The sequence below is a fragment of the Pipistrellus kuhlii genome, unplaced genomic scaffold (genome assembly GCF_014108245.1).
Source record: "Pipistrellus kuhlii isolate mPipKuh1 unplaced genomic scaffold, mPipKuh1.p scaffold_m20_p_17, whole genome shotgun sequence".
Taxonomy (NCBI): Eukaryota; Metazoa; Chordata; class Mammalia; order Chiroptera; family Vespertilionidae; genus Pipistrellus; species Pipistrellus kuhlii.
The window spans coordinates 28,383,132-28,407,688 of NW_023425482.1; the positions used below are offsets into that span (position 1 = coordinate 28,383,132).

Consider the following 24,557-nt stretch of genomic DNA (forward strand, 5'->3'; position numbering starts at 1 on the left):
GAATCGAACCAGGGACCCTTCAGACCGCAGGCTGACGCTCTGTCCACTGAGCCAAACCAGCGAGGGCCTGAAATAACTCTCACAGGTTGCCCCAAATAGCTTCTTTTGAGAGAAGCCTTTATTCATGAGTGCCCCGAGCAGGCAGTCCCATGGCCACCTCGGCACTGGCCATTCATCTTTTTTCCTAACAAACGACAAGACCACAATCAACTGGTGTCATTTAAACGTGAAGAATCACTAAAGGCCAAAAGAAATGGAGCCCCGGGAATTAGGCCCTGGGCTGAGGGCAAGCCCGGAAGAGGAGAGAGAAGCCCTCCTCTGGACTGCCTGGCCCAGCGCTCCAGAGCAAAGAAGAACTGAGCCTGGGATAGAGAACCAGTCACACTCCAATTCCATCCCTCGCAGACCCAACTGGCCACCTCTTTCTCATCACTCCAGCACAGGGGTTCGGCGCAGAATCCGCCGAGCGACACTATTTTCATTCTAATACCAGTCGGTACCCGCTGTTTTCACTGTGCTGACTTGGGGACCCCACGGCTCAAAGGAATGGTGGGTAAGATTGCAGGTGCGCTGGCACAAATCAATCCTCTGTATTCTTCGCCACCCAGCTTCCAATAAAAGGGGAGGGGGGACCGTCAGTGTCCTTCATGAAGCAGTAAAGATAGTTAATTTCATTAAATCCTGGGAGTGAAGCAGCTGTCTCTTCACCAGTGTGCGGGACAAAACGAGAAAGACGCGTCAAGGGCTTCTGATAAACGTCAAAGCAAAACTATCGTCTCAAAGAACACACCTGTGTGATCGAGTAAAGGAATGGACTGCTCACCCTTTCACGGAGTTCCATTTTTACTTGAGAAAACGACCGACAAACAAATAGGGATAATCCAATTCTGGTAGCTGGCGGATGTGTTCTCAAAACTTAATGAAGTGGGCCTGTCGCTTCAAGGGACCGGATTTGCTGCCCGAGGGGAAAACTTGAGTTTTCAAGCCAAAGTTCAGAAATATGGAAAATCTGCACTCGCCACTTTGCACTGTGCAGGTTCCTAATATTTCAGGGACTTTTCTGGTAAGGTCAGTGGTGATATTAAGGAACTAGAGGCCAGGTGCATGAAATTTACCGGTATACATGGGGAGGAGGGGAGGGGATTCCTCAACACGGCCTGCATCCTCTCCAATCTGGGACCCCCTCAGGGAAGCCAGACATCCATCTCACAATCCAGGACTGCTGGCTCCTAACCGCCCGCCTGCCTGATTGCCCCTAACTGCTTCTGCCTGCCAGTCTGATCACCCTCAAATGAACGACAACAAGAAACGGACCCCTGCCAGCCTGACTGACACCTAACTGCTCTCCTGCTGGCCTGATCGCCCCCAAGTGCCCTCCCCTGCCAGACTGATCATCCTGAACTGCCTTTCCCTGCCTCAACCCGCCTCCTCTGCTGGGACTGGCCTCCTCCCCCAGGTCTCACGGTGCAGAGCGGCCCACCAGGCTCCACCTCCACTATGCATGTGGCCATCTTCTGATGTCGTGTGAGGGCACGGGGGCGTCATATGAGGGCATGATGGCACCTAGGCTTTTATTATATAGGATGTGGCTTTTGATAATGTTTAGCATGATATGTGTCCACCTTTGAAAGATCTAACTCAGCGAACTAATAATCTTCCAGATGACTAAAATCTTCCATGCTGCCTCAGATCCTGCATGAGTGAGAGACCCATCCAAAGGGCAACGACAGATTGATATAAACATCACAGAGAAGGAAAAGGTCACTGAGGTGGTTTCAGATTCTACCCGCCAATTAAACCTCCACGAAGCTAAGACCGGTCTTGCTTTGGTGTCATATCAAAGAAGATCCACTTGTAACAGCAGCTAAAATACTCCCCTTCCCCGTCCATTTCCATGTAAGGCTGCATTTGCTCAGATACTTCAACCCAGCCAACATGTTGCAACAACTGAATGCAAAAGCAGGCATGAGACTCCAATCTATGAAGCTGGACATTAGAGAGGTTCCCAAAACCGTAAAATGATGCCACTTTTCTTGCTTTTGTGTGTGTGTGTGTGTCGAAGATAAGTGGTTACTTTTCGCAAAAAAAATCTGTTAACGTGTGGTCAACTCTTCTTGCTGTTTTAAATGACTTAATGAAGAGTTTTAAATTCTTACATTTTATTTCCTAAAATGGTAAATGTCACTAGATACAGCCCATATAAACGAATGGTTTGTGGTGTGTGTGTGTGTGTGTGTGTGTGTGTGTGTGTGTGTGTGTGTTTGGGGGGGGGGGGGGGGGTCCCTCCGTCATTTTTTAGCGGTGTAAGTACAAAAGGATCCTGAAGCCAGTAGGTTGAGAATTCTGGCTTCAAGCAAATACATACTGGCTGCCTTTTCACACCTACCCTGCACAAGCGGAAGGCAGAAAGGGGACCCGCTAAATGTCTTTGGACTTAAGGCCCATGGGCCTTGCTAATTTGCACGTCAGACTCACTCAGAATCCTTTCTTCCTCCTCCTCCTCCTCCTCTCTGGCAAGAAACCACAGACAAATTCCATGGCTGTTGCACAAGCCCCCTTAAGCAGACCGCACTGCAGCGGCCGGGCGGGAGCGTCCAGCCTCCGCACACGGGGACCAGGAGCTCAGCCCCGGGGCCTCCCAGCCAGGGCCCTTGTCAAAGCCTAAAGCCGCAGAGCACGGCATCCGCCTGCGCTAAGCAAACAGTTCATTTGTCCTTTCACTGAAATGAAAGGGGCAGAAAGCACAGAGCTGGGCACTGCTTCGGCCCCCGTGTTGACCATCCCCTTCTCCCCAAGCAAGTCAAACTCTAAACTAGGGGTGTCGAACTCAATCAGAGAAGGGGCCAAAATCTAAAATCCAGCCTAAATCGCGGGCCGAATGGTTTACTGAACAGTCATAAACTGTCATTGTGATGGAAACGCAGCGGAGTGCAGTGATGACAGCGTGGTGCGGGCCACATTGCAAGGCCTGGCGGGACCGATTTGGCCCGCGGGCCTTGTGTTTGACACATGTGCTCTAAACCATGAAGAACCGACGACTCCATCAAATCCATAACAAATATTGATACTGTCTACATAAAACAGAGAGGGCACACAGTCCTAAAAAGTAAACTAACCATACAGGTAATTTAAAAAAAATGTCCAAGTAAACAGTGCTATGGATTGTGTGAGAGAGGGAAAAAAAAATTCATGCACCAATGCATGAATAGATGGGAAGAAGAAAGTAGGAAATTAAACACAGGCTGTAAGGCAGCAAAGCTAAAAAAGGTAACAAAGCTAAAAATGTGGAAAGGAAAGATCATTAACTACATATCTACTGAGGGTCCACTAAAAGCTGGCTGCTATGCTGGGCAGCAAATGAAATCCTGATTTAGAAGTGAAGATGCGTGATTTTAAATATTCTGAGTGCGGGGGGGGAGTGGTCATATGGACTGGCACTCTCGGCATCCTTCTCATCTACTATTGTGCTTTCCTATGCTGCAGAGGCTAGAGAGTTTAAAACTACATTTCCCAGACTGCTCTGCAGCTCTGCAGCTAGGGCTCTGGATGAGAATAAGGCTCGGTGAGAGATTTCTGAGAAGGCAGAAATCAAATGGAGGCCATCTCCTTGCTGCTGGGACCTTTTCCGTAGGCAGCAGTCATGGAAACCCTGGAGATTTCTGCAACAGCATTCCCAGACTGACCATTCGTTTGGAGGTCCCCCAATGCCAGGGTACCTTGCTATCCCCCAGAATACACATTTAAAAATCTATATTCTTGCCTGTAGGTGCAGCCACACTGAGACATCATTAAAAGGCAACGGGCTAGTCATGGAGCCTGACCCCTGGCCCTGTGGAGTGCGAGGGATTGGCAGCCGCCTGGCCAGCCAGTCGGTTGTGTCTTTCAGAAGCCCGCCTCTAACGGCTCTGCCGTGAGCCCATTTCTCTGGTCCTCCCTCCCAATGACCTTGTGAGAATCTGCTTCCCCGTCTGACAGAGTTTGTTTCCTCCAACTCCATCCAGAGATGTAGGGGGGTTTGAATCAAGGCAGAACAACCCAGAGGAAATACTGGATGCGTACTGCAAAGAACAGAACTAATGCTCGAAAACAGAAGGTCCCAGCTCACAATCAACAAAGAAAAAGGCGCTTCGGTTTCTTCAGTGACTGCAACAACGTCGTATATTCGTCCGGAGCTCTTATTCTGAGCAAAAGCATCGGGAAGAGGTGTCACTTCATTTTCCTGGGCATTGGGGAGCAAAGGGGAGGAAAGGTGTCTGATCTCCGTCTTAAGCAATGGGATCACCATGCAGAGAGAAGGTAAACAGCCTAAGGCCTGAGGGGCTCAGTGGTCCATCTAAACTATTTCCTGCTTTCAAGCCATTTGCACCAGTTTGGTCTCCATCAGTTAACTCTGACCGCGTTCTAAGGCAAATGTTAAAACTGTGGGTGTCGAAACAGCGGGAGTCCAAGAGGGCTTAGAAAGCCACAACCAATGACATAGACAAGCCTAACTCACAACCAGGGGAAAGAATTATAATAGTCATCTTCTTCTCCGATGTTAACCTGCAAAGTGGTCCCTGAGGCCGGCCCCGGGCTCCCGGGACACCTTCCCACACACACCCCCGGTCCGAGGGGAGGGGCGGGGGGCGCCCGATGATGTGGGCGGCTGCTCACTGATTGCTCTGTCATTCCGGGAGTTGGAAAATTAACAGTGCTGTGTTTACCCACCTTCACCGGGCCATGACATGAAAGCCGGGATGTGTTTCTGTTGCACACAAGTGCGGTCCGAAGAAGCTCGGGAGCCGGTTAATATAAACCCGCCCTGGGCCGGGAGACGGGGGGGAGGGGGGGGCGGGGGGGGGGGGTTCAGCGGTGACCTTCCCAACTATTTCCGCAGAATGCGCGACCCAGCACGTCCCGGAGCGCAGCGGGGATGTGAGGTGTCGGTAAGTACCCCTGTTAGCGAGCAATCCTGCTAATTATTACACCAAATAAGCCCGGCTAACAGGCCGTCACGGGCGGAGGGGCATGTTCCGGGCGCGGAGTGGCTGCCTCGGGTGGAGAGAAATACGTTACACTGTGCCCTCTCCCAATAAAACACTCTCCCCGACACCTCCCAGCCCGGCCGGCCGGCCGGTGGGAGCCAGACCAGGAGCGGGCCCGGCCCGGCTGCGCGGACATGGATCTTCAGTGCCACCTACTGACTGGCACGCTGTAACTTTTGGAGTTTTTAACCCCAGCCTGGGAGCAACTTAATCTGAGAACGTTTTTGGTCACCAAAAAGAGGCCCTGTACACGGTGTTAGCAGTCACACCGTTCTCCTCTCTCCCCAGCTTCCAACAGTCACTAATCTACTTCCTGTCTCTGTGGCTTTGCCCATTCTGGATCTGGAATGGCATCACCTTCGGCCCTTTGTCACTTTGAGCATTACTGTTTTCAACCGTCGCCCACGGTGTAGTGTGTATCGCGGCATCACCCTTTTTATTGCCAAGTGCTATCCTATAGTCTGGCTACACCACATGCTGATGACCCATCCATCATCTTTTATTTTTTAATACTCTGTTGATCTATTTTACAGAGAGGAAGGGAGAGGGAGAGAGAGCCAGAAGCATCGACGAGAGAGAAACATCGATCAGCTTTCTCCTGCACTCCCACTACTGGGGATGTGTCCACAACTAAGGTATGTGTCCTTGACTGGAATCAAACCTGGGACCCTTCAGTCCGCAGGACGAAGCTCTAATCACTGAGACAAACCGGTTAGGGCCATCCATCATCTTAAAATGGGCAGGATTGCTTTCAGTTTTGGGCTCTTGTGAATACTGCTGCTATAAACACTCACGCCCATGTTTTGTGTGGGCGCATGCTTTCATTCCTCTCAGGTAACCAGAAGTAGAATCGTTGGGCTGTACAGTAACTCCCTCTGTTTAACATTCTGAGAAACCATAAGAAGATTGGAGCAGAGAAGTAACATGATCTGAATTATTTTTCTTTTAAAGACTAAGCGTTGGTTGCTGTAGGGAGGCGAGAAAAAGCAGCCGGGAGACTAGTTAGGAAAGAATGGCAGTGGTCCGGGAGAGAGATGCAGGCAGCCTGGAGAAGCATGGCGGGAGGAGGGGCTGTGAGAAGTGGGTGGGTTCCAAATATGTTCTGAAGACTTCTAGAATAAGGTGACCAGATGTCCCGCTTTTGGCGGGACAGTTCTGATTTTTAACAATTTGTTCCGAATCCCTAGGCTTTTTTAAAAAAAAGTCCTGATTTTTTTGAAAGATTCTTTTAAATCTTTTGGACTTTTTTAAAACACCGTGGGACGCGGGACAAATTGGTATTAAAAAAAAAAAAAAAAAAAAAAAAAAAAAAAAGGCGGGACATCTGGTCACCTTATTCTAGAAGCAACAGGGCCTGTTCATCGATGAGGGGAGGCCATGAAAGGCAGAGCTAGGGATGTCTCTGTTTACTACTGATTGCTGCTTCCTGGGCATGAAATAAATGTTTATTCTGTTCAAGCCATTCTTCAGTATTTTGATACGATTTCTGTTACAGCAATAACCTGCCCCAGCTGATATAAACCCACAGTGCCTGCCCGACACAATGCCTGCAGTCTCACAGATAAATGGCCCCGATTAATGATTTACACCTTCATTTTTTTTATTTGTGCAATTACTAATTCCTAATGGAAGTAATAGCTAACACTGCGCGGCTGTTACTATGCACAAGGCCCGGTTATAAATGCTGTGCAGAAATTAACTCGTTTGATCCTCATGATAACCCTCGGTGGTAATTACCGTCATTACCCTCACTTGGTAGATAATGGGACTGAGAGGCAGAGAAAGTGAGTAACCGCCCCAAAGTCACACGACTCATGAGCGGCAGAGCCAGGCCTCAAGGCCAGGCAGGGCAGCCGTGGCAACAAGCCTCCGAATGCTGCCACCGCGGGCCCAGAGGCAAACGCCTGAACCTGGAGCAGCTTGTCTGTCTTCTTTCCCAATCACACGACGGCAGGATGGATGGATGTAACACAGAGAAACACCAGCATCCATGTCTGTCATGCTCTGCTCAGTATCGACCTTAGAGAGAACTTCGGCGCTGGCAGGCATGGCTTGGTTGGTTGAAGTGTCCTCCAGCACACCCAAAGGTGGCGGGTTCGCCCTCACCATTCTTGCTCAGTGGATAGAGCGTGGTCCTGCGGACTGAAGGGTCCCGGGTTCGATTCTGGTCAAGGGCACATGCCCAGGTTGCAGGCTCAGTCTCGGGGGGGGGGGGGGAGGGGAGAGTATGAAGAAGGCAGCCAATCCATGATTCTCTCTCATCATTGATGTTCTCTCTCTCTATCCCTCTCCCTTCCTCTCAGTAATCAATAAAAATATATGTTTTTTAGAAAGAAGTAACTATTTCACCTCCTAACTCAAGAGAAAACACAGCCCCACTTCCCAGCATCACCCCAAAGGCGGGCATCCCAGCCGTCATGATGCTGAGTCAGACCCCATTTACACATTCTGTGCCGGGCACTGTACTAAGAATGTTAACATTTATTATGGCTTTCTTTTTTATTGATCTAAGAGAGAGGAAGGAAGAGATAGAAGAATGGGGAGAAAGAGGGAGAGAGGGAGAGGGAAAAGGAGAGGGAGAGGGAGAGGGAGAGGGAGAGGGAGAGGGAGAGGGAGAGGGAGAGGGAGAGGGAGAGGGAGAGGGAGAGAGAGAGAGAGAGAGAGAGAGAGAGAGAGAGAGGGAGGAAGTGAGCGCGAGCGCGAGCAAGCGCCAGAGTCCACTTATCCATGTCTTCATTGGTTGTTTCTTGCATGTGCCCTGTCCATTGACTGAACGTGCAACCTTGGCTCTAACCAGCTAAGCTACCTGGCCAGGGCCTTGGCATCTCTTCAAACTGCAAAGGATTTAAAACCTGAGGCCCATCTGGCAGCTAACAAAGACGTTAGGCAGATGCGGAAATGGCCAAAGTCCAAGCGCCCCCTGGTGGGAGTAACCATGTGGAGGAGAAGGGACGGGAGGGCGTCAGGTACTCAGGCCATCTGAGAAAAGGCATAAAACGGCTGTGGTATTCCGGGTGTAGACGGAAATGCCAGCCATGGTTGTGCCCAGGCCTGTGCTGTACGGCGGCTGACGGAGAGGGCGCTGACATCAGTCGCACATTGCTCTGTAGCAGGCGCTGCTCTGCTGAGTGCCTCCGCCTGTATTAACTCACTCACCCCTCCAACCCACCCCTCGGACAATCCCGCCGGATTTTCAGACACGGAGGGGGGGGGAAAGATGTCTTATTACAATAGAAAGCCAACACTTTTATAGGGAGCTGTTATTTTTTGAATGATTCCTGGGGATGCCTTATATACTTTAGGCCGGGAAACAATCTATCCCCGGACTGTCGTTAAATTTTTCAAACCGTCCTCAGAAGCCGGCTTGTAAACCTGATGGAACCGCGCGCGCGCAGAAGGAATCTGCTGGATGCATCACCCGCAGGAGCCGCAGGAAAACCGCTTTCCCGGCGAGGGGCCCCCTGGGCCTCAGCCTGACACCCGGAAAAGACGCCGCGCCGGCCCTGGGTTTTAAAGGAGACCCATAAAGGGAGCTTTGCTCCGAAGCAGCGTTGGAAAAGCAGGCGAGGGATGCCCGTTACACCATCGTAAGAGGGGGTTTTCACGCCAGTTCCAAGCAGTGTGTCACCCCGAGTCTCCGGGCAAACCCGGGGCGTTGGCGTGATGTCCCAAATCACTGCACCACACGGGCCTCTGCATCTCCGGGACTTCGGTCCCCCTGAGAACAAAAGCGTCCCCTCCTGGAGGTCAGATGAAGGTGAGAGGCAGGACTGAGCCATCCATCAGGTGAAATGAATGCCCTGGACGGAGCCCAGACTAAGCGGGGCCAAGCATTCCTGAGAACAGCAGCACTTAGCACCATGGAGGTCAGCGGCCAGGCCTGACCCGGCAGGGACGTGCCCTGGGCGGCCGGGCCAGAGGCTGCCCTGCAGATCCTCATCAGACGCTTAATCAATAGCACGCCCTCGGACCCGAGCCGCTCCCCGCCAGGTCAATACACCTCTCTTTTAAGTGGCTATCGTGCCCCTGACCGGCCTGTCACGGGAGATCTGGCTCACGGGTGTGTCACCGGCTCCCTCTGCCGGGAAGGAACGCGCCCGCCCGTGGGGCTGGGAGACTGGCTGGCACCGCATCCCGCAGGCAGGAGAGGGGAGGGCACAGCATGTGGGCCCCGGAGGCCGTGAGGCTTCATCACAGCCTGAGGAGCAGCGCTTCGTGCAGAGGAGGAGAGTTCCAGGGTTTACAGCCTGCGTCTCCGTGCCGGTGGCTCTCAGATGTGTCCCCAGGAGAGCCGCGGCCGTCACCGCCCCCAGCTGCCCCCTCCTGGGCCTTCTGATCTCGCTAAATGGCAGCCCTCCGGGCCATAAGGTACAAAGGCGAGAGTGACCCTGGATTCCTCTTGGCCTTCCAAAGTCTTCCAAACCCCACCAGCTAGAATGCATCCTAGATCCTCCCACTTCTCTCCACCATCACCATCGCCACCTGGGCAGCTCTGGCTCCCTGGTGTGTCTCCCTAGCGCCCCTCTGGCCCTCCCTCCGGTCTCCCCCCCCCCCGCCCCCCCCGCAGAGCAGCGGCCAGAGGGGCCTCTGTAACATGCCAACCGGACGCGGTCACCCCACACCCACATCCGGCTGGCCCATCTTACCGCCCTCCATGGGTTCCCGTCCAGCTGGGAATAAAACCTAAGCCTTCACCACGGCTCAAGGCCCTGATGTGATTCTGGCAAGTTCCTTCTCCCTTTGGTCTCCTTTTTCTTAAATTCTGGCCACTGACCTGTTGCTCCTGCAGGCAAAGCCCATCAGCACCTCCATTCAAATCTCTCACCAAAACCCACCTCAGTCATCACCATGCCACACTGTTCATTTCTAATAGACACATGGTGTTGTTTATTTGTTATCATCACTATGGTTTACTTGTTACTGTCTTCCTTCCTCTAACACACATGTGTCAAACACAAGGCCCGCGGGCCAAATCCGTCCCGCCAGGCCTTGCAATGTGGCCCGCACCTCGCTGTCATCACTGCACTCCGCTGCGTTTCCATCACAATGACAGTTTATGACTGTTCAGTAAACCATTCGGCCCGCGATTTAGGCTGGATTTTAGATTTTGGCCCCTTCTCTGATTGAGTTCGACACCCCTACTCTAACAGAATGTCAACCTCCGTGAGAGGAGGCACTCGGGTCTGTGTGTCACCAATGAATCGCCAGAGTACAGGACAGCCCTGAGCATGAGACAGGCTAATATCTGCTGGATGAACGCATGGCTGGCACCTCGAAACCTGTTGTTGGTACCCATTATGTTAAAAGCATCAGCAAAGGCCCAGCTGGCGTGCTTGAGGACCTACCTATGAACCAGGAGGTCACGACTGGATTCCCAGTCAGGGCATATGCCCGGGCTGCGGGCTCCGTCCCCAGTGGGGAGCTTGCAGGAGGCAGCCGATCCATGATTCTCCCTCGTCATTGATGTTCCTATCTCTCTCTCCCTCTCCCTTCTTCTCTCTCTCACTCTAAAATCAAGAAAAACATATCTAAAAAATAAACATACCAACATTATCTCACTTCAGCTGTTTCCATTTGCGGCTTATACATCCTTTCCCAAACAGGCCTGTACCACATGTCATCGACCCTGGGCCTTCAGACTCCACATGCCTTTGCATGCAATGGATTCCTGCGTGACACACGGCACAGGAACTCCTTAGTTCCCTGACGTATAACCGACAGACAAGCTATTACAGCCGCAAAGGGGAGTCCCACCCCCGTTTCCTATCCAACATGATTAACCTTGACTTTACAAGTGACAGAAACTTGTCAATTTAGGTCCATGTGATCATGGGGACAAATCATGTGGGTTAGCATAATGCACATCAAACGCCGGGGAGCTCCTGACAGGTACCAGAGGTCACAAAGCCCGAGGACCCTCCTGACAGGCCCGTGTCCACGGTGGTCGATCTGAGGCTCCTTGTTAGCACGAGGTCTGGTGCTTCCTGCGACCGCTGAGAAGCAGAGACACGACCTAACAATACCTCCCAGACACAGCCTGCGGGTGCGTGTGGTTTTCTTTTTACAGAGATCGTGAGTAAAATTAAATTTAATTAATTGTCAAGCTTTATTCGCCAGCAATAGGTATTTCCAATAATGCGATGACATCTAAAAAGGCTTACCTCTGTAGGAAACATTTATGTACAAAATACTGGGCAGAGGGAGACGAAGAAAGTGGTTCGTGTTAGCCCTTCTCTATATCGGAAGATCCTAGAAATTCTCTAAGCGCATCAGCTCAGATAAACATCTTGCGAGACTTTTCTAAGTACGCCTTCCAACACTTCTTCTTCCGTTATCTGTCTCTGTGGGCGATTATTAAATAAACTCGCCACAGGACAATTGAAAATGATGGGAAGAGAAATAAATCACAAATTCTGGGTGAAAGTAAGAGCAAATTGGGCTACTTGGTGCTTTGCTATTTAAGATTATTTTTACAGATAATAAAATGAGGGCTGCTCGATCGTGTCCAATCATGAGATGTTGGTTAAATTAAATGTTAAGCTTGTGGCAAGAAACCGTGACTTTTGAGTCTCTTTTAAGGACTGATTAAAGCTTGGCTCAGCCCTGGCAGGGTAGCTCAGTTGATTCGAGTGTTGTCCACATACACCAAGGCTGTGGGTTCGATCCTGGGTCAGGATACATAGAGGAATCAGCCAATGAATGTATAAATGGCTGGAACAACAAATCTCGCTCTCTCTCTCTCTTTCTCTCGCTCTCCCCCACCCCCAACACACACACACACACACACACACACACACACACACCTTCCTCTCTCTAAAATAAATTAAAAATAAAACAGAAAAAGCATGGCTCTTCATAAGGTCTATCTACAAGAGCAGCCTTGCTTTTGTGAGAAGCTCCCGCAAACAACAAAATACCAGCAAATCAATCCTCTTCTTCTCGCTCCTTAGTTGCCTTTCTTCCTTTCTTTCCCTCTCTCTTCTTTATTTTTCTGTTTTGCTTTTAAGATCAGAGAGTGTGAGCTGTATAGCATCAGGTTCAACCCCAAACGATAAAAACCCACAGGCTCCCGCCTCCCCACCCTCGCCCCGTCTCAGGCGTAAATATTTCATGGTGTGACCATCACTCACTCGGTGCTTACGCTGTCTGATCGAGCCTCTGTTTCTGGCGGAGGGGTACCCTGGAGGATAGTGCTTTTTCCCTCCGCTGCTCAGTCGCATAAAACCCTTGCTTCTCAAAGGTACTTCCAAGTTCAATAATTTATTAAACACCGCGCTGGGGCCAGCAAGCCCTTGCCGAGATGCATAACTAAAGACTACAGGGCACTATTAGAGAGTGTCGTTGATTAAAAAGGTCGACATTAAAGAAAATGATGGCGTTGTTACTTATACAAGAGAGGCAGGCTCAGGACAATGGATGCTGCCCCCCGCTAAAGGGCTAGAATGCTCAAATACATGGAAGTGCCTGGTTGCAGGTAACAGTCATTAAGCAGACACACGGTGAACAGGCTCTCTGCAGAAGTCTAAGAATCAGAACTGAGGTCCCGGGTTTCCCCTTCCTCACTATACCCACCCCACTTCTCCTCTTTCTAAATGCAATGTAGAACTGTGCCATGTCAGTAAAATACTTCTGAAGCTGCAGTGATAAATGATGACATTTATACCTTAACGATAGGACTCCCAAAGTCTACTCATCATCATTCCTTCCTCCTACCCATCTCGGAGCGATAGGCTGGGACGACACTGAGAGAATCACATATCTGTAGCATGTATAAAAGCGAAGTAATAAAAACTTGAGTGGCATACTCTGATCGGCAGGTATTTGTTGGACTCGGGTTCACAGGAGCCGTAGTAGATACTTAAGAGACTGAAACACCACCTAGTGATCACAGGCTACAACATGTGGGTGACCACGTGCACTCTGAGTGTCTAGAGGAAGTCCCGAAACAGCGTGGAATTCGTTGCCACGTTGAGCAGGAGTCTTGGAGAGACTGGGTATCTCAGACAAGGTCGAAAGAAACCCAGTGGTCAAGGAAGATGTGAAGGAGCAAAGGGTTCCTACATGTTAAATTTTCTTAACTTGATTTCCAAATAAACCTTAGGAAAAGAAACTCGGATGCTCAAATTTCATGACTGTCACAACGGGTTAACGCCCACCTAAACATGGCAGGTACCAGCCAAGCGCTTAGCTCCCTCTCAAAACCTAATGAAATGCCTGGGAAGACGCGGAAACAAAACAACAAACCCACGCGTCTTCGGGGACAAAGAGAATGAGAGAGGAGATCGGGGCAGATGAAAGACATCCACCCCACTTGGGAAGACGAAAAGGGAGCGAGCGTTCACTAACGTAAGGAAGCCTGCTGGCAGGGCCAGGGTGGAGGGAGAACGGAAAACCAGTAAGGAGTGAGCGGATTCACGCCTCCATCCCTAGAAGGGCCAGGAGTTCTAGCTCCCTCTGAAGGCAGATGTATCTCAGAAGTGGAGCCCTTAGAAGCAAATACGGTATATTTGGACCATGTGGGTTTTACATTTCAATTAGCAGACAATTCTTGACAATGAGGAACTTAGGAATAAAAACCCACGTGTTCAACTCCTTTCGAAAAACCAGAGGATCTGCAAACACATTCGCGCCTGGCAGCGAAGTTGCCGCCGGTCCCTTTCGGTGGGACATGTCCCTCCCGTCCCACCATGGGCATCACCAGTCCCTGCTGTCCCTCCTAACCCGAGTCCGAGCTGTAGCTTTCATTCATCTCCCTCTCCCCCATCCCCGGGAGGGGGGCAAAGTTTAAGATTCCCGCTGCAAAGAGAGGTGACTGCATTGGGGGGAAGGGGGAGGGAGACAATCTGTAAAACGTACCTGGAGTCATTGTATTGGGGGGTATCCTGGGAAAAGGCTGAATAATGCAATGAAACAGTAAGATAAGGCAAAGTGCACCCCGCACTCAGGAACAGCGGGCAAGGGACACCTGGTATAGTTCATCTCTCAGGAAAAAGACAGCACTCCGAGATCCGAGCACCCTCACCCTCAGCACTGCCAAATTCAGCTCCTCTCTAAGGGTCAAATACCAAAGACCCAGATTTCAGCTGCATAAGATGAGGGGGGGAGGAAAGGGGTTGGGGGAAGAGAAGGGAGAGAGAAAAGAAGGGGTTGTCCTTTATATCCCTAAACAGGAAAGAAATCATAGGAATCGTAATGCTTTATAGGGATAAAGACAGATCAAGTTCTTAATTCATAGACTCATAAAAGCCCTAAAGGCTCCTTCCTTAGATAATATACTTGAGATGTGTGTGTGTGTGTGTGTGTGTGTGTGTGAATGACATGGCCAAGCGTAGGAAACACTTCGGGGAAATCCCTATAAGTTTCCAAACATTGTTTAAATGTGTCCAAAAGACTTATTGAAACGCAAAAACCATCAGCTATTCAAAGGATCCAGTGACATCATTTTCTTCTTTTCTCTTTTTCCTGGTTGGAAACAGATCTCACTGGGCTGTGAAAGCGGCTCTGGGCTGTGTACCCATTAGCTAAGAACAACAATGCCGCAGGACCCGCTTGGCGATTAACAGCCCTGTCATTTATCCTCTAAATGTCTATCTCCCTCGGCCACCATTTTCTTGTGGTTAAACAGCAACCGGTGTGTGACGGGGCGCAGTGGAACGCTCGGGGCGCACAAAGGGCGCCCTGTTCTGGTTTCCAGCCCAAAGACTCTCCCCCGTGTGAACAAAAGACGGGATCCTGCCGCTGTGCACATGAGGAGGCAGGAAACAGCCAGGGAAGGCATGGCCCAGAAAGCCCCGCGCCCGGCTCCCTTTACAGATGCAAATGAGAACAAGTGAACCAAGTAACTGCTCTTCTCTTTCGGGAGCTTTTAAAAAGTCCTGAGAAAGAGGCATCAACGTGGAGAGGCTTGTGCTAATCGCTTGCGACCCACCAGAGGCCAAAGGGTACCTGGTAGCTAGCCCAGGCAGCATGAGCCGGGGGAGGGCCTGAAGCCAGGGAGCCAGGCAAATAGAAACAGCAGTGGAACCAGGCGAGGGAACTGGGAGCGCTGAATAGACTGGGCATTCGAAGCCTGAAATTTTAAGAAGCCCCCAAGCCCTTTAAGAAAGGAGATGAAGCCCAACTCAGTGGCTGAGCGTCTACCTAGGAACCATGAGGTCACGGTTCGATTCCCGGTCGGGGCACAGGCCCGGGTTGCGGGCCCCATCCCCAGTAGGGGGCGTGCAGGAGGCAGCCGATCCATGATTCTCTCTCATCATCACTGATGTTTCTATCGCTCTCTCCCTCCCCCTTCTTCTCTGAAATCAATAAAAAGATATTTAAGGAAAGAAAAAAAAGGAGATGAAGTTGAATCACTAAGGAAAGAAGCTGTGGCTGCCCCCTGCCATCCAACACACACACACACACACACACACACACACACACACACACGAAGAGAGGGCGCCCTGACCACATGGTACAGAAAGCCCTTGAGGTCCGTCCTGGTTATCAATTTCCTAAATGAGTTATTTTCTGTCCCAGTCTTCTTGCTCATCTCTCTCTCCCGTGTCATTAATGTATCTCCCGTGTCATTCGTTCTCACGTAAATGAATGCATTATCTTTTTTCGTAGGCTGTTCCAATTTGTAGGGGTTGAAAGAAGGAAGGGTGAGAAGTCTGTTTACATTTTGACATTAATATTTAGGAATGAGAGAAGGAGATCTCAGCGCTCGGGGTTTATCTGCCTCTTCTGCCACGTGTGGAGACCGTGTATTATCGAGGATTAGGCTTGGCTGCGAGTGACAGGAAATCCAAAATGACAGTGGACTGAACCAGGCTGATAGGACTGGCCCGCACCCTGACCATCGGAACACAGCGCTTACGTTTCAGGCAGCGGGATGAAAGAGCCGGCCTAGGCAGAGAGGGGCAGAGGATCCGCCAGGCTTTCTGTCAGGGAAACCACAGGACAGATCTTCTTCCTTAGTCACGTGGCCACACCTAGCCGCAGGGGAGGCTGGGAAATGCACTCTGTATTCCAGGCAGCTGTGCACAGGTGGGGTGTGCACAGCTACCTGGAATCTCCATGATAACTCCATGATAGAGGCAGCGAGAAGGCTTCTGGGAGTTCAGGTGCAGTCTCTACCACAAGCAGGTTTCCAGGTTTTATAAGAGTAGAAATACTGATGGTTTCAGGCAACAACAACAAAAAAATCCTCATCAGGCCTAGTCAGCATGACTCAGTGGTTGAGCAATGACCTAGGAACCAGAAGGTCACAGTTCGATTCCCAGTCAGGGCACATGCCTGGCTTGCAGGCTCAATCCTCAGTGTGGGATGTGCAGGAGGCAGCCAGTCCATGATTCTCTCTCATCATTGATGTTTCTCTCTCTGTCTCCTTCTCCTTTCCTCTCTGAAATCAATAAAAATACATATTTTTTAAATTCCTCTTCAGAATAAGAAACTTAACAAACGCTCCAAACAGAAGAGCCACTGAGGTCTATGGATTTGACAATGAAATCTTGGAGGACTCCCTGCCATCCTTGAGGTACCCCTCCATGGTCAGAACCCGTCAGCGGAATATCCCCATGGTCTCTCTCCCTCCAGGGTGAGTGTCCTGATCCTGGGGCTCCCACAGGCCTGAAGGGACTCCCATCTGGGTCGGGTCAACGGCCCACGTTCCTCGGCCCTACGGCCCCATCACCTCCCACCATTCAGAAAGAGGCCTTTCCCGTCCGAGGGGCAGGTCTCACACAGAGGACATTTGGCCGGTGCCCAAAGGTGACGAGGATGAGAGCAGAATAAATAAAGAAGAATGGAGAAGGCAGTGGGGGCAGCCTCTCATTATAGCCCTTTCTAGAGCTATTAATCTTGGTCATAGTCGTCGGCGAAACACGATTACTCCGCACGGCACAGGTGGTGCCACCAACCAGCGGCAGTAACGGCCTTTCCTAGGAGAGACATGGCTCTGGCCTGGACAGCCACCTGGACCGGGTTTGCTGGGTTACTCTGTCTAAAAGGAGCCCCTCTTTAGTCCCACCGGACGCCGACATGGATGGAGCCATGCTTTCAGCGATGCTGTCAAGCTACCAGGAAGCCACTGGCAGTATTTTACAAGGAGATCTGTCATTCCTTTGATGTATAATGAAGGTAAGTACAATTTTAAATATGTAAATACACAGCATTGTTTTTCCCCAAAGTGTTTCCTTGTTGAGATGTTTTATTGGAGTGCTGTTTGCCTTAATTCACCGCTCCTTTTTAAGCCTCCCTCTTAGATTCATGGTACCTTTGAACTTGAATATCGGTTTCGTTTAGAGAGAAAGCCTTGGGCCTGGAATTCCAGATCACAGATCCAGCTCCGTGCCGTCTCGAGGAAGCCAACAAGCTCTCCGGGCTTCCCCGGGCCCCAGTCTGACACAAAAAAGTCATGGCTTCACCAATGTAACAGCACAAGTGGCCTCATCTATATACGTGAAAGCCCAGGGACCAAACTGCACAATGACCAGAATGACCGGTCACTCTGACAGCACACTGTGGTGGCCAACAGGCCAAATCGGGCCCCAATCAGCCCAACCCAACCTACCGTGACCCCTCCCCACCCTGTCAGCAGCCCCCAAATCAGCCCCCATCGGAGCATGCTGGCCAGACCCCACCTGTGCACAAATACTAGTAATAATATTCCACTGCATGGCTGCAGGGCATTGTGCTAACCAGGCAGCCCTAATGGCCTTTTTGGGTTGGTTTCTATTTGGGGGCTGTTATGAATAATGCTGCTATAACAATTGTGTCTGAGTTTTCGTGTGGACATGCTTCCATTTCTTATGGGTACATACCTATGAGTGAACAAGTGAGTAAACAGACAGAAATGTGCATGAATTTTTTTTATGTAAGGTTCACCGGAGGAAAAGGAGAAACCAAAACATCAACGCCAAATACATTAACCAGAAAACCCTAACGCCAAATACATTTAACCAGAAAACTCTGGTTTGATGCCAGAGTACAAGGTAAGATCTTTAAAACCTTCCAAAATATGACCTTTATTTGATAATAAACATGAATGTAAAGAGTAAATAAATGTCCATACACATTAGGTCTAAACAAACCCACAGCTGACACCATCCAAGTAAACAGAATGATACCCTGCACTTCTGCTTTCATTTCTTTGGTCAGAATTAATCATATGATCCCACCTCACTGCAAGGGAAGTTGGGAATTGTAGTCTTTCCAGTGTGCTGAGAAAAAAAAGAGCAAGAGCTAAGAGTTCTATAGAAAAAGCTGAAGTCCATGCAGGACTCCAGAAGTGACCTCACCAAGGCTGGGCGTGCCTCAAGGATCTCATACACTAGCATATGACTTCTAAGGTGTGGTATGTAGACCAGTGTTTTTCAACCTTTTTTGGGCAAAGGCACACTTGTTTCATGAAAAAAATCACGAGGCACACCACCATTAGAAAATGTTAAAAAATTTAACTCTGTGCCTATATTGACTATATATAAAGTAATTCTCTTGAATAGGAATCAAATAAACACAAAGAAAGTATTTTATAATTACTTTATTATGAAATATTAAGTAAACAAAATAGTGAAAAATTATAAAATTCTTGTCTTGTCTGCACCTACGGCACACCAGGCAACATCTTGCGGCACACTAGTGTGCCGCGGAACAGCGGTTGAAAAACGCTGATGTAGACCATTCATGCAGAAATCAATCCACGTTCACCATCCTTAGACTCTCCAGGCTGGTAAAGCCAGGTGCTCATACCTAAGGTGACCAGATTTTTTGGGACTGTCTCACCAAAAGCGGGACATCTGGTCACCTTACTCATAGCACATCCCTGACCTCAGTGCATCAGAAATGAACAAGGGCTGCTTAGTCGTTTCTGGGGTTATGTTATCAGATCCATCCGATAAACAGTTCCAAGACGAATCAAACTTTAGCTTTATCTAGCCCAGTGGTCAGCAAACTCATTCGTCCACAGAGCCAAAGATCCACAGGACAACGATGGAAATTTCTTTGGAGAGCCGCATTTTTTAAACTTAAACTTCTTCTAATGCCACTTCTTCAACATAGACTCACCCAGGCCGTGGTATTTTGTGGAAGAGCCACATTCAAGGGGCCAGAGAGCCGCATGTGGCTCGCGAGCCGAGATTTGCCGACCACTGATCTAAAGCACTATCACACAACACTGCCAACAGCACATCTGAGGCCAGAATGAGAAACCAACCAATAACTGGTCATTTTGGCAAAAAAAAAACACACAAAACAAACCCTGAGCCCCTTCCTCCAGGACCCCATGCCTCTCCTCCTTCACCCCCTCCTCTCCCCTGGAGGACACAGCACGCACAGACCATGTTACCTCTGTGTACCCACAAGGCCGCACTCAGTCCTGTGTACCTAGTCTAAGGTGCTCCACAAACACTTCTCTATTTGAACGAAACAATGAGGGAAGAGACTCAATGAAGCTACAGCAGGCGCAGGGTCCCGTTCGCGCCTGGCCTCTCCCATAACACCATGCCAGGGCTAAAGTCTGGGACGCCGAGGGCCGCGTGTTTCCCAGAAGGGGCGCGGACGCATGAGGGGTGGGCAGCCAACGTGGACTTGGGCTCACAATGCCCAGGGACGCTGACAAATAGCCCAATAATAACCCGTGTGCGCCTCAGAAGTCACTCCTCAGCGCCGTGCCACAAAAGCCAAAGGGAATTATTCATCGGCGGTGTGAGTGCCACTGGGTGCCACCAGCAGACTGTGTTTGCCTTTGCTGAATTATTCATCAGCGTTTGTGAGAGATGCACAACCCAAAGGGTGTGCTGAACCCGTCCGGGTTGTTCGGCAATGTTCGTTTTCTTTCAAAAAGGTTTTATTTTATTTTATTGTTATTTTTTTTTTAAATCACCTCCAAGCTACAGCTCTCACATGGAAGAGCAGCTCTAAATCTGGCTAAACAAGCCTGCGGAGAGCAGCACGCCGGGGTGGAGAGGGGGCACCGGGGGGCCTTATTGAATATTCATCATCACAGTGACAGGCAGTCCACTGAGCGGGTGCTTGTTTACCTGTCCGCGGCTTGCCTTTTCAGATGCGGCGCGGTCAAAGCCCGTAGGAGCTCTACAATGAGATGCCTATGTGGAGGGAAAGAAAAGGCCTTTGAGTCCTGTCACAGAGCAGATGCAAGTTTAATTACTGCGCACGAAGCTTTCCGTCCTGTCTCGGCATCCTTGGAAAGCGACCGTAAACAACAGGCACTGGGCAATCAGGTGTCAGGGGCTCATTTGATCTGCTCGGAAATGGCACAGATCCCTGCCGGGGCCCGCGTGGGGAAGGGGAACAAAGAGAGAACAGAGGGTGTTGCAGGCAGGCCTGGGGGAGAAGGGAGGTGGGGGGGGGGGGTGCCTGTTGGCGCTGGGGAGGACTCCCGCTTCCCAGCTCCGCCTTCCCTGAGGACCGGATCCCGCCCTGACAAAGCCCTCTCATCTCACATTTGTTGTACATCCCCCCGTGGTCTGCAGGAATCACCTCCACAACCGGGGAGTCCGCGGGAGAGGCACTGAGCACAACCAAAGGACTCCGCACTAAAAGGAAACCGGCACGGGCGGGTTTCTTTCTTTTTGTTAAGGCACCTGGAGAAATCTGGAGACGAACGCAGCATCTACAGTCAGGGACAGGAGGACATCTCGGCCAGCGGCCTCCGAGAGAGCCGGGGCCTCGCCGCGCCGCCTGCCCATCTTTGCGCGCCCCCTTAATTGAAGGAGAATAAGAATGTTCCATCCCATGAAGCTCCGGGCCCGCGAGGAGCTGTCAGTGTCCTGCTGTTTCCCTGCTAATGGGGGAGGCATGTGCGGGCGAGGGAGGGGAAGCGGCCGCTGGGTGCTCGCCATTTGTAATTCTGCGGAGAGCCCGCAGCCTCCCCGGAGGGTGCCCGCGTCCAGCCCGCCGATCGCTTCCGGAGACAACGGGGTTTCTCTGCTCCCAGCCAAGCCGGGCTTCGGGGGGCGCTCTCTGCTGACTTCCTTTACAGGAATGCTCCATGTTACTGGCTTAAGTCAACTCTGCCCACCTACTCACTGCCATAACGCCATAACAACTTCCAAACGGGGTGTGTGTGTGGGGGGGGCTTTTTAAACATGGAGTCAATTAACCCAACCCTCTGAGCTTCGGTCTCCTCGTCTCGAAAAGCAGGGGGAAATGCAACCGCGGAGGGCTCCTGTGAGGATCACAGAGGCTGTTCCGTGCTCGTCACAGCCAGGATGATCCTTACAGAACAGGGAGATTAGTATTCATAACGCAATCGTGATTTGCCTGGTCACATTATTCCCATGATGATAAATTGCATTAAAGTTATTCCTAAAGGTCTCTGCAGGCGTGTGGCAATGCCTTTATTGCCTAACATAGCTCGGTGAACACAGACGCTCTTTCCTCCCACTTTACTACCTTCCATGATGAGAAAGCGGCATCAGGCACTTCCTAGGCTTCCAAAGAATTGCTCTGTTGCCTGCATACCAGCCGGTGAGCGAGGAGGAATAGAAGTGGAGAGTAAAGGACCCACATAAAAGGCGTCTGGAATCAGCGGAGGGCAGGGGGCCCCTCATTTCTTCGTCTGCTGTGGTCTGGTCTTCCTTTGGGTCCTTCCAAAAGCCTGGGGCCCAGGAGGAAGGACAGGACCACGAGGGGACACCTGGTGGTCAGGGAAGTGGCCATGCGGACTGCAGTTAAACAGCAAATGAGGGTAACCCAGGTGATCTTACAATCCAAGGGAACCTGGTTTTGCCCGGTGGGTGTGGCTCAGGAGTTGAGCATCCACCTAAGAACCAGGAGGTCACGGTTCCATTACCCGTCAGGGCGCATGCCCAGGTTGCGGGCTCGATCCGGGGGTGTGCAGGAGGCAGCCAATCAGTGATTCTCTCTCATCATTGACGTTTCTATCACTCTTTCCCTCTCCCTTCCTCTCTGAAAGCAATTAAAAAAAATTTAAATAAGTTTCACATTTTCATAAAATATTCTATTCACTTAGCAGAGACCTACGGGAATATAATTTATTATAAAATTCTTATTTGCAATTTCTGTCTCCATATATGTTTATAACTGCAACATTCTTCAGGATTATAAAACAGATGTAACTGCTGACGTCCAGTCACTGTGTCCAGCTCTTTAAAGAAAAAATACACTACACACCCGTCCAGGTAGCTACACGTGTAACATTCAGCTTTGTGGGCTCAATGACATAAAGTCATTCCGGCTGTCAACACTCCTGTAGAAAAACAATGAGACAGGGAAAACACGGGTTCTGTGCTTCTTGTTAACATTTACCGGGCGATCCTAGGGTTAGAGAGGACACTGCTAAATATTCATGTGGGAACACAAGGCAGGCATATATTTCTAACTTTGAAAAGGCTACATCTAAAGAACAGAAGAAAGTCAACATAATTGTCTTAATGACTTCAAAACAAGTGGCTTCTGGTCCCTGTATTCTAATTCCTTTGTATATCTTTGATGGCTCCCTGAAGACCAAATTTTGTATTTGTCCCTCTTTTATTTAATATATATATATATATATATATATATATATATATATACACACACACACACACACACACACACACACACACTCTTTCATTGACTTCAGAGAGGAATGGAGAGGGAGAGACAGATAGAAACATCAATGATGAGAGAAAATCATTGATCGGCTGCCCCCCACTGGGGATCAAGAGAGCAACCAGGGCCTGTGCCCTGACCGGCAATTGAACCATGACCTCCTGGTTTATAGGTCAACGCTCAACCCTTGAGCCATGCTGGCCGGACTCCCTCTTTTTATAAACAAAAAAACACAAAGATGTTGTTTCATCAGATGCACTTATTTTAAAGACAATATTACTATTAGAAGCACAGAGACATACACATGAACAAAGAGTTGCTATCTCATACACTTTACAAGGGTTCCTTTTATGTAATGTGAGTTATACTTTAATTTTTTTAAATGCAGGCAAAAGACATACAATCATACTAATAAAGTTAAATAATAAAAGTGGGGATGGGGAACAGGATCTCCACCATAGCTCTAAGTCTCTCATTCCAAAACCCCGAAAGCACTTTTGAATGACTTGTTCTTCTGACTATGCCTGCCCCTCCCCGTCCCCCTTCCAGTCACACACAGACGAGGCATCTGATTTCATCTGTATATTGGACTTTTCATCTATGAAATGACAGTGAGAGTATTTTTCTTTGGCTGACTTAAAGACATGAGAATTAAAGGAGAGAGGTGCAAAGATGGACAGTGACAAGTGTCAGCAAGGAGGGGAGGCACGGGAACCCTGTGTGTGTGGCTAGTGGGGATGTCAGATCGCTTTGAAAAACAGTTGGGCAAATCCTTGGAGAGTGACACAGGGGAGCCATATGACTCAGCCATTCCACTCCTAAATATATAGCCAAGAGAAATATGCCTATACAGAAACTGGTCCACAAAAGTTTAGATCAGCATTCTTGGTCATAGCCCCCAAAAGGGAAATGACTGAATGTCACTCCGTGATGAATGGGTAAGATGTGAGACATCCATATAATGAAATAGTGTTTGGCAACAAAGAAATGAAGGATGCATATATTCTGCAACATGGATGGATGTTGAAAACATATGGATTATGCCGAGTAACAGAAGCCAGTCATGAGAGACTACCTATTTAAATTCCATTTATATGACGTACCTATAAAAGGCAAATCTATTAGCACGGGGAGTCTATAGGAAGTTGCTCAGGGCTGGGACGGGGGAGGCATGGATGGGGAAGGACAGCTGGTGAGAAGGGCTCCCTCTCAGAGAAGACAGCTCCACAATAGACTTCAGTCGGGATAATCACACAACCCGGCAAATATACAACAACAACAAATCCCAAATACTGACTCGTATATTTTAAGTGGGTAAACTGTCTTCATGTAAATGATATCTCAATAGTTATTTAAATAAAATTTAAAAAAAACACACAGTCACCCAGCTAGTGTGGATCAATGGTTGAGTATCGACCCATGAACCAGGAGATCATGGTTCAATTCCCAGTCATGGCACATGCCCAGGTTGCAGACTTCATGCCCGGTAGGGGGCGTGCAGGAGGCACCCGATCAACAAATGATTTTCTCTCATCATTAATGTTTCTATCTCTCTCTACCTCTTCTGTCCTCTCTCTGAGATCAATAAAAACATTTTTTTTAACTAAATATAAAAACAAGCAGAAAGGGGAGCTCCCTCTAGGGCTTCAGGTCTTGGGGTTCGGCCAATACATCGACTGATGGTATTGGCTTGGGGTTTAAGTCCTTTCCTGTCCTCAAATCTCTCTTAGGAAACCAGATTTTTTTCTCTCTCTCTCTTCCTCATTCATTCCTTCTACCGTTCCAAAGCTCCCAGTTGCCCTAGACATCGGGAGCAAAAATGTCAGCCTTCTGCTGGCGTTTTGTGGCTTTCCCGCCCGCTGTTACTCTGAGCGGTGAGGGGGTGCACTGCCTCGGGCACCTCTCCTTCCGTCCTCGCCGGCAGAAAGAAGAGCAGGTTGTAGTGCGTGTTGACACGGCAGCTGATAAAAGCAAGAT

At 49.7% G+C, this 24,557-nt stretch overlaps 1 protein-coding gene across 2 annotated transcripts in view; it reads right to left on the reverse strand.

The window, feature by feature from the left end:
* Positions 1–24,557, reverse strand: part of FTO (FTO alpha-ketoglutarate dependent dioxygenase) — a 205,205-nt gene that overhangs the window by 164,596 nt on the left and 16,052 nt on the right. Inside the window, exon 2 of one of the 2 annotated variants that reach the window (XM_036440607.2) lies at positions 20,045–20,110. The exons of the other annotated variant lie outside the window; for it this stretch is intronic. Within the exon in view, the coding sequence (XP_036296500.1) occupies positions 20,045–20,110 (66 nt within the window). The remainder of the gene's footprint in view (positions 1–20,044; positions 20,111–24,557) is intronic. 2 annotated transcript variants of the gene reach the window in all.